The 10,125-nt window shown below is 41.4% G+C and overlaps 1 protein-coding gene across 1 annotated transcript; it reads left to right on the top strand.

The window, feature by feature from the left end:
- Positions 1 to 3,733: 3,733 nt before the first annotated feature.
- On the top strand, positions 3,734 to 9,208 carry LOC146683550 (uncharacterized). The gene is made up of 2 exons (XM_085445261.1): positions 3,734 to 4,019; positions 6,182 to 9,208. The coding sequence occupies exons 1-2, from the start codon at positions 3,734 to 3,736 to the stop codon at positions 7,378 to 7,380; spliced, it is 1,485 nt and encodes a 494-aa protein (XP_085301387.1). The 3' UTR covers positions 7,381 to 9,208.
- Positions 9,209 to 10,125: the final 917 nt, after the last annotated feature.

Genomic DNA, 10,125 nt, shown 5'->3' on the forward strand with positions numbered 1-10,125 from the left:
GGTTGTGTTTAAGTTTCAAGTGAATACAGTACATAAATTAGGGCTGCCACGATTAGTTGACTAGTCACGATTACGTCGACTATCAAAATTGTCGACGACTAATTTAATAGTCGACACGTCGTTTGAAGCTTTGTAAGATCCCAAAAGACACAGGAATAAGTAGTAGGATTTAAGCGTGTAATAACGGACTGAAACAGAAGATGGCAGCACTGCATGTACAAGGATGCCAGCTGCCGTTAAACCCCGAAGAAGAAGAAGCAGTGTCCGGTATCGTAGCTGTGTCCAAATTCAGGAACCGCATCCTCCTGTGCCTGCATTTGTAGGCCGATTACGTTACAGCGACATGACGAAGACTGTCCAAGTTTGAAGACTCCGACAAATGCGGCCGACAAATGCGCCCTTCGTTTCCCCAGATTTGAAGGATGGGTCGGGTGTATACTTCGTGGCCCTACCTATCCCAGAATTCTTAGCGTGGCCCTGCTCAGTTTCCAACAATGGCGGCAGCTAGTTAGTTTTAATATTACTCTTATTATTCTTTCTGGGTCACAAAATAAACGTTTAACATATTTTCAGGCGAGAATGTAGCTGTGTAAACCTCAAATATCTGCTCAGTTTATCAAGACACCACATATTTTCAAAAGAGCTCCGAGGTTTTCGGAGACGTCTGTTACCCACCAGCTCGATAGCTAGCTGGGGTTCAAGGCTCACTAGAGCCGGTGGGGAAATCGTTTTCAAACCCACTGCTGTCTTTCGCTACTCAGGTTAAACATGATACATAGTCATTTAGATAACTTAAAAATGTTATTGTTTGGCTTTTTTCAGTGTTTTATTTGTTCCTGAGTAAATCGGTTTGGCTGAGATTAAAGTTATAATTTTTACACAGCTGAATAAACGTCAAGCAGACAACTGATTATCAGAAGTGTGACGCTCGAGAATATACTCCGGTGTGCTGTTATATTTTAGATAGCAAGGAGCACACGGCTGAGTTTATCAAACTCCACCGAAACAATCAGCAAATGTCATTAAAATTTAATAAACTATCATCTTGTCTTTATTTTTAGTTAGCACATACCTTAAACACTTAAAGCTGTAAGCTAATGATAGTTATATAAGAGCAGATGCTGCTGGTGCAATCAGCTGTACGTTTTACGTCCAATGGATGCATGATCTGATTAGTCGACTAATCGCAAAAATAATCGGTGACTAGTCGACTATCAAAATAATCGTTGTGGCAGCCCTAACACGATTATTACAAGTATGTATTCATGTACTGTTGTGACCTTTTCATACAAATATTTCCTACCATTAATTTGAATCTGCTTCTGTAACTATTTATTTTTAGATTTTTACAGGAATTATTCCATTGGTGGAGTGAATATAATCGAAGGTTGTGGGAAATATGTGCATGTTCGTGAACATAATCAGCAGATTGTGTTATTTTGCAGTGAACTGTAGCTAGCTGAGCTGAGCAGCTTCAGAGTGTGTTGTGAAGTCCAGAGGTTTGAACAGGCAGGCAGGCATTGGGCAAACTCGCTGCTATTTATAAAATGTTTGTAGCCCAGTGACTGGATTCATACCTGGCCAGGTGTCCCTTTCTACATCCCACACATTCAGCCAGTGTTCCACATTTTGATTTTCCTGCATTTTCATTTTTTTTGTATCTCACAGGTTTGGACATGGCAATGCTTTCCTCATGCTAACTTAGAGGCTAGAATGTCTTGTAAGTCGCTACAAAGAATTGGTATGAATATGATGGAAACTACCCAAAAGAAAGAAGAAACTGAACCAACAACACAAGCTGACAAACTGCTTCTCCCTAGGATGAAGCCAGTGGGAGGCACTGAGTCTTGTGATTTTTTTTTTTTTTTGTGCTATTTTGCAGTTTCATACAAGGATGCATTAGCATCATAATGAGCTTGAAAGAGTCATATCAGCCCATGGATGTACCCCCTGAAGCCCCACCTTGGAGAGAGTGGAGTGGGAATCTGACAGGTGGATTGGAGAAAGGTCTGCAGGGATGTGGTGTAGACAGAAGTGAGTTTTATCCTCAGATATGACTACGTGGGTTGAGGATACCAGCAGCAGGAATGAAATAAAATGAAATTTCTGTCTGTAATTTAAATAGCTTGGTCACTTTAAGGCCAAATGGAAGCTTATACAGCAAGCAACTGACAAGATCAGCAGTTTTATACAGGATAAAGATACGTTCCCATGCTCAGTCACCATAAACGCACAGTAAGTTATTAGAAACTGCTAGTCCATGACCGGGTCCTCACTTCACCTGCTGCTTGTCGTGTAGAGATGTTCAGGAAATTTGGAGCTACTGTGTGTGTCACCAGTGTCTTTATGAATAATTATCCTTTCATTTGATTAAGATCTTGCTTTTTTTTTTAATGGGGTACTTGTCTTATTTATAGGGATTGTCATGTCTCACCAGAGAAGAAAACAGGTGATTCATCAAAAGACTTGCTGCAGAACTAGAAAAAGGAGAAAAGAAAACTAAAAATAACAAGAATTTATATTACTGACAAACTTTATTAACAACCTGACTGCATCCAATGAGCTCTAGCTAACAGCGGCACCTGTGTCAGGTAAGTCCAAGGTGAGTGACAAACAGCAGCTCAGTGATGACCTAGTCCTCTGACAGTAAACTAGGAGGACAGAATCTTGCTCCATCTGGCTGCTGCTCATAACGGAGCCAACAAGGCAGCTGCTGGACCACATGAGGACTATGGATTACTGTGGACTCAATCTGAACCAGATTCCTATTTCTTTAAACTTTATTAATAAAGTTGCAATTATTCAACAAACAAAAATGACAATCAGTATAAAGTCAAAGTATATAATCCAAGTATAATTTTTTAAAATTTATTATTAAGCAGTTTAAATTTCAGGTAACTAACTGTGCCATGCCTCTTCCTCTGGTCCATATGCCAAAACAGACAAAGCGCTCCGAACCCAAGCAGAACACACTTTTGTTAGGAGACACAGAAAGAGAATATTCATATCACTGGTTGAGAGTTTGGGTGAAGACTGCAGTTTAAACTTGGTCCCCCTGGTGTGGGTCCATCCCTTAGGTCATCTTGCACTTTATGCAGCGAGCTTCTCCCTGTGATAGGAAGAAAACTCTCCCCACTTCACCATGGCAACTGTCTCTTGTTCTCTGGCCAGGCCTGTAGAGAGCAAGAAAGATGAGGAGAGGGAGAGCTCTGCCAGAATTTATATCTTATAGTTTCTGTGCTTTGCTGTGCCATATAGAACAGCATCCTATCACAACCCGTACACAATCCGTGGGGCGGTGTCTTCTGTTTGTTTGTGTCTGTTAGTATCAGAGTGTACCAGTCTACTTTCAATGCTCTATTCTACAATACCTAAACATGTGATCAAAATTATGAGGTAGTTTAAAAATAAATAAATTCTACCACATGTGATGCTCCTCAGCCTCACCTGCTCATCATTGAATGCGCAACCTTTTTCTCATGGCTTTCTGATCAGTTGATCTGCTGACTCACAGGCGGTTTACTTCTGGCTAAAAATGTCCCGCACAACCAGAAAGTAGCAAGGAGACGCCGGCGCACGCTCACAACTCTCCTCTGACTCCGACAGCCTCCGCTTCAGCAGGGGCGCTGTTCGCTCTCTCCGCACCGCGCTCCTCGACGCGGAACTCGCAGCGTGTTTACCTTTCCACTGGCTCTCTTTGTCCCGGAGGCTCCCGGTGGGGAGAAGCCGCAGAATGTGCGCCGTGCAGCTGCTGCGGGTGTCGGTCCACGAGCGGATCAGCGCCGCCGCCGAAGACTTCCTGCTGCGGCTGGAGAAGGGAGAAGAAGCAGCCGAGCTCCCGGCGCTGAGAGCGCTGCTGACCGAGCGGCTGACGGCGGCCGCGGAGGAGATCGTCGCACTGTTGGAGGAGACCGTGGCGGAGTACCAGGACAGAGTGGAGCGCTCAGAGCGGGAGATCTGCCGCCAGAGGAGGCTGCTCGATGCCGTGCTCAAGCCCGAAGTCCGGCTGCGCGCGGCAGGTCAGTGTCCGGAAACAGCCGAGAGCAGCCGAACCGAGCTCGCGTTGTCAGCTGATGTCCGCGCGCAAGAGTTGAGATTGCGTGCATCCCAGCAGATACAAAGTAAAATTATTGATGAGAAAAAGAAATGATCACTTTTTCTCTCGATCTTATTTTTTTTCTCATGTTCTGCAAAATTTTGGTACTCTATGATGAGTATTTTGTCACACTTTAGTGTTGTGCTCTAATGACAATCAGCAAATGTGAGATTTTCCAGTTTTCAGAGAGTAAACACTGTAGTGCATTAACAGGAAAGTCACTGTGAATCCGACTCTGACAAGATATGAAATATAAAACATTCACTACTGTCTTATATGAACTGCCGTCTTTGATTGATGTTTTCTGGTAAAGTCTAATCTGACCTTCCTGGTCTCGAGTGTAACCAATGGTTTGCACCTTGTTGTAAATCCTCTAGAGCCACCTAATGTGACTCCAACTCCACATCCAACCACATGAACGATAAAGATAAATTGTGAGACTTCTTATTGTTACTGGCCCAAGAACATACCTAACTTTGCCATGAAAATGCTTGTCCATTTAATTTTGAGCTTCTGACAATGGCTGTAATTCGGTTAGTCCACAGATAATGCACCAGGTCAGGTAAAATCCTGAACTCAAGCAGAAGGTTTACACTTTTATTCACATCTTCACTAATTTAACATCCACTTTGGTCGTACACAGAGGTGAAACTGTGTCAGAGTGCCACAAATCACAGACCTGACTGTACATCACTCAAACTGCAACAGACAGCGTCTCTTGTCTTTCTGAGCTGTTATTAGCAATAAACTGATCGAGCATGGAAAGTTTTTAGTTCATAATGTTTTCATTTCAGGAGAAAAAAAAGGAGGCAAGATAAAATGAGATAAGATCAGAGAGCCTTTATTATTCCCAGAGTTGGAAAATTAACATACAGAGTAGACAGAACAGGGATAAATAGATGCACCAAATGTTAAACCCAGCAACATTTAATTATCTATAATTCTGGTCCAGTCGTGTGTACAGTCAACACTTATTTTGTTACACTCCAACTGTGACATCTGCAAAGCCCTATGTTTATACTGGCTCTTTGCAATTTTTTTCTTCAACTTCCTTCAGAAGGTGGTGCCAGTTTAGCTCAGTTGGATGAGCAGGCGACCTTATGCCGCATGGCTGAGTGTGGCCGGCCCGGGTTTGAGTCCGACCTGCGGCACTTTGCCGCATGTCTTTCCCTTCGCTTTTATGTCAGTTTTCACTGTGCACCTATCTAATAAAGCCAAAAAAATATATTAAAATTTTTTCTTCAGAAGCAGTGCTGACTTTTGGTGCACACCTCTGTTCATGAGCATAAACTAGGCACTTCCACAGAGTGTTTGTGGTCCTGCTATCAGCTAGTTAGATAATCTTCTCTGTGATGGACCACATCTGGTGATAGTTCCATTAGACCAGTCTGCAGCAGGCGAGGACCTGGTTCATAAGCTGCTGCACTGAGCACTGACCAGAACAACACGAAGGAAAGACTCTGAGAAAGGCAGCTGATTATTAATCCAATTTCACATATGCCACAAATTACATATTTAGTTATTTGCCCCAGAAAGGTCGAGGTCCTCACTGGCTGTGCTCACATCTTTTCTCTTTCTTGTTTTATCTTCAACGTCATGCTGCTCTGTTGTATCGTAATTGCCTCCTGGGGATAAATAAAGTCTTTCTGATTCTGATTTCTCCTCACACCCAGCTGTTCATGGTAGATGTCCGCCCCTCCCTGAGCCCCTGATTTCCTCTTTAACAGTGTAGGATCTTTACCTTTTGTAAAATAAAGCACTCTGAGTCAACTTTATGTGATTTGGCACCACATTGTAAAGTTAAATAATCACACAGATCAAATATATTCTCATTCTGTTCCCTCTGCTCTCTTACTTTCTCCAAAACAGAGATAGGTTTAAGTGTACAGGGTTAAGAAAGTGTGCTTCTGGCTCTTGGCATCCCAATTAGTCATGTGCCTATGATGGTGTCACAAATTGACCCCGAGCTGCTTCTTCTGCATAACAATCTGTAATCTGTAGTGGACATTATAACATATATGATGGTACAACATATTTCTGCTAGGATTGAAAGAGAACTGAGATCACATTTTGTGTCTGTTTCAGTGTTTCCTTCAGATGTTCAGCAGCCGTTGGGGAGCAAAGATGAAGTTTCCCGTGAACACCAGGAGAAGAGCTCCAGCCTGGACCCGGGGGAAGACCCAGTGCCCCCACAGATTAAAGAGGAAGAGGAAGAAGCCTGGGCCAGTCAGACAGGAGAACAGCTTCAGGACCTGCAGGTAGCTGAAATCACCACGTTCACATTCAGCCCTGTGCACGTGAAGAGTGAAGATGATGAGGAGAAGCCTGAGTCCTCACAACTTCATCACTGCTGGACTGAGGAGAGCAGAGGCTCGGAGGGAGGACCAGAAGCAGACAGGAACTCAGATCCAGATCCACTGTTACAGCCTGTTAGTGAAGACAACTCTCTGGACTCGACTGAAACTGATGACAGTGACTGTGACTGGACACAAACAAAGGAAGCCCAGTCAGGTAGAGATGTTAAAAATCCTGACATTGATGTTGGCACTGTAGTCAAGGAGAGACCATTTCCCTGCTCATATTGTGGGAAAAGATTTAGCCTTAAGGGAAATTTGAACAGACACATAAGAGACCACACAGGAGAGAGACCATTTCCCTGCACAGACTGTGATAAGTCATTTAAAGACAGTGGCTCCTTAACGGCACACATGCGATGTCACACTGGGGAGCAACCATACAGCTGCTTGTTCTGTGGGAAAAATTTCAGTGGGAGGGGAAACATGACCAGACACATGAGGATCCACACAGGAGAGAAACCGTTCACCTGCTCAGTGTGCAATAAAAGTTTTCATGTTAAAGAACATCTCAACAGACACATGAAGTACCATACAGGGGAGAAACCTTTCAGCTGCTCTGTCTGTGGGAAAGGCTGTGCTCAGAAAACAGACCTAAAGAAGCACATGAGAGTTCACACAGGAGAGAAACCCTTCAGCTGTCCTTTCTGTGGAAAGTGCTGCGCAGAAAAAGGAGACCTAACCAAACACATGAGAGTCCACACAGGAGAGAAACCATTCAGCTGTAATATTTGTGGGAAAAGCTGTGCCCAAAAGGGGAGCCTGAAGATCCACATGAGGATTCACACAGGAGAAAAACCATTCAGCTGCTCTGTTTGTGAGAAACGTTTCACTGTTACGGGACATCTAAAGAGACACATGAAGCTGCACACAGCAGAGAGTCATCCGCCTGGGTCTGCAGAGTCACATTCAGGCAAAAGTAGAAAATGATGAGTCAGCAAACACATTGTGACGCACAATGGCCTTCTCAGACTGATCAGCTGTTGCTGGAGATGGAACTGATAAAACATACAATCATTTACAATGAAGAGGATACAATGAGCAAGAATGTTTCTTTGTTCTACAACCAAATCAAAACAGGCTTATAAAAAGTGGCGAGTTTTGATAGGAGCGTAACAGTTTGTCTTTTTACCAGGAGCTGTGAATGCATCTCCTACAAAGCTTGATGTCCTATTTATTAAAAAGTGCAGGTGGAAATATGTTTCACATGAATCTGACAGGTGTGAACAAAAAAGTACATCCTCATATCCACTTTTTTCCAGATGCAGTGCTCCTTTTAATAAACCACCAGGAAGGACATTTATGTGGATCATATAAATGTATTCACCGGCAAACTCTCACATTCAGCTTTAAATGTTCAAGAAAAATGTCTGCATGCACAAGTGTTACTGCAGGACTTGTAGTGTGTGCAACAATCAGATTTATTATTGTCGGGTCAAAGCGCCTTTGGTTGACTGTTGTTGTGAAATTGCGATTATTTAATTAAAATTAAACTCAACAAATCTGCTGCTGTCCAAATGAATGTTGCGATATTGTTTGAAATTGAGGCTGAAGTCCAAAGAGAAAATTCGTGGTTTTAACATTTAGTCGCAAAATTATCAGTTGAGTTTGTACTGAAGAACGTCCTGCAAACCACTTAATGAAGAGTTTGGTAGGAATCATCAGTCGAGTCATGACTCAAGTTCTACTTGGTGATATAAATGACATATCATGTACTTTAAAAAAGTCTTCACTCTGCTGTCCTGCTACAGAAACCGCTTTAGTGAAGGTTATACATTATCTTCTCATGTCCTCTGACAGTGGACTCATCTCTGTGCTTGTCCTGGTAGACCTCAGTGCAGCGTTTGATACTGTTGACTATAATATTCTATTATTATTAGAATATTATAGTCAGAGCATGCTGTAGGTAGGTACGGCGCTGCAGCGGTTTGAATCATATCTATCTAATAGACTGTAAATAGGAGTTCCTCATTAATTATGATACTGCCCCTGTGATAGCACATATGTTCACTGCTATGCAGATGATATCCAACTTTTTTTATCCATTAAAATCGGAAAAATTAAATATATGTGTTTCAACCTCTGTGGACCCACAACACCAAAACACAACAGCAGTCGCCTCAAGGTGCTTTATATTATAAGATGAAGATCTAACGATAATCGTATTTACTGTCTCTGAGACTCAGACTGACTTTCTGTCAGATTTATGGAAACATGAGTCTGGGTTTGAAAAGGATTCTGGAAGAATCAGGTCTCCAGCTCATTTTTATATCCACAGCTGTATAAATCAATGTTTAGAGCTGATTTCACTGAGAAACAAATGGATTCAGCTTTATTATCCCATCAGTGATCTCTTACAGAATAACTACCTGTTTATTTTCAATGAACCTGCGAGGAGCTGCGCACTTTGTAAAAATGATAAAACACCCATGTGTCTCTAAGAAACACTAACCTGGTTTTCTTAAATTACTTTGCCAGACAAAGATTTGCAGCAGTTTTCATTTGTTTTTTTTACAGTTAAATTCATATATATATTAATTTAATATGATGTGCCACCATAAAAAATCGTATGTGAAAACCTTTAACAGAAAATTAAAAATAGTTAAATGATAATTCCTGCTGAGTTTTCCTTTACTGTATCACTGACTGAGCTGTGGACTGAGCTGAGAATCAAATCAGTGGGAGATTTCTGGTCAGAGCTCAGTCAAAGGTCAATGGAGGACCACAAGAGCCACATACATTGAAATAAAGAATTCTGTGCTTAAATAATGTTGTAGAATAAATTCTGCATTTTAAAAAAAATATCATTTTATTTATTCATTTATATTTATTTATTCATTGATTTATTTATAACATTACTAAAGTAATTTATTATTGAATAATTTAATTTTAAATAAAAACACTATTTTACTCTATAGTACTTTATTATTAAGAGCAAATGTATTAGTTACACAAAGTTGTTTATAATCGAATTATATATCGAGCTCAGTCTTGCATCATTTCGATTGGAGTGATTTATTACACCTGATCTGGTTTGTCTAGCCAGTATTGACTGAACACTTGGAGACAAGCAGGAAATACAGTTTCAACATTGCAATGCATCATAATTTGCAATGATGTCATAATGAGAGTTCCTTAGTGTGAAAGTACGCAGTAAATACATTTAGACAGATACACACAGGCTGACTTTTATGAGGGTAGCAGAATAAAATATATGCTCTCTTCACCACTGTATGTGCACTGCTCCTCTTTATAGCTTCATTGTTTTGATCAGTCTTGACTTTATGATTTATCAAGCCTCATGTTCATTTTAGTATCCTAACACCCCCTTATTATCATCGCACACTGTATCTTATGCTGTATCAGACACACTTAACTTACAAACAACAGATTTTTCAAGCTTCTCAAATCATGTATTCTCAAAGTGCCATTCCAATTCACAGAAAACGAAAAAAGCATAATATTCCAAACCATTTAAAGATAAAAAAAAGAGGAAGAAAAGGAGGAGTGTCTTAAATGTCCGCCATGTCAAGTCCGTTAAAAGATTCTGTGGTCAGATCTGTGCTCTGTGTGCTCACAGACATCTGCGGACCTGCTCTCAGTGTGTCGCTCCTGTCCTCAACATCTCTGCACCCTGCACTCAGCTCTTTCTGTACACCGTTATAAATGTGCCAC

The sequence above is a fragment of the Copadichromis virginalis genome, linkage group LG22, assembly GCF_057382275.1.
Source record: "Copadichromis virginalis isolate Kocher_CV1m ecotype Utaka linkage group LG22, C_Virginalis_male_GT1.1, whole genome shotgun sequence".
Classification (NCBI taxonomy): domain Eukaryota; kingdom Metazoa; phylum Chordata; class Actinopteri; order Cichliformes; family Cichlidae; genus Copadichromis; species Copadichromis virginalis.

Bases quoted from the DNA above. Each gene is read 5' to 3' on its own strand.
- LOC146683550 (XM_085445261.1), top strand. From the start codon at position 3,734: ATGTGCGCCGTGCAGCTGCTGCGGGTGTCGGTCCACGAGCGGATCAGC. The intron at 4,020-6,181 runs GTCAGTGTCCGG...TGTCTGTTTCAG, and splicing joins AGTCCGGCTGCGCGCGGCAG to TGTTTCCTTCAGATGTTCAG.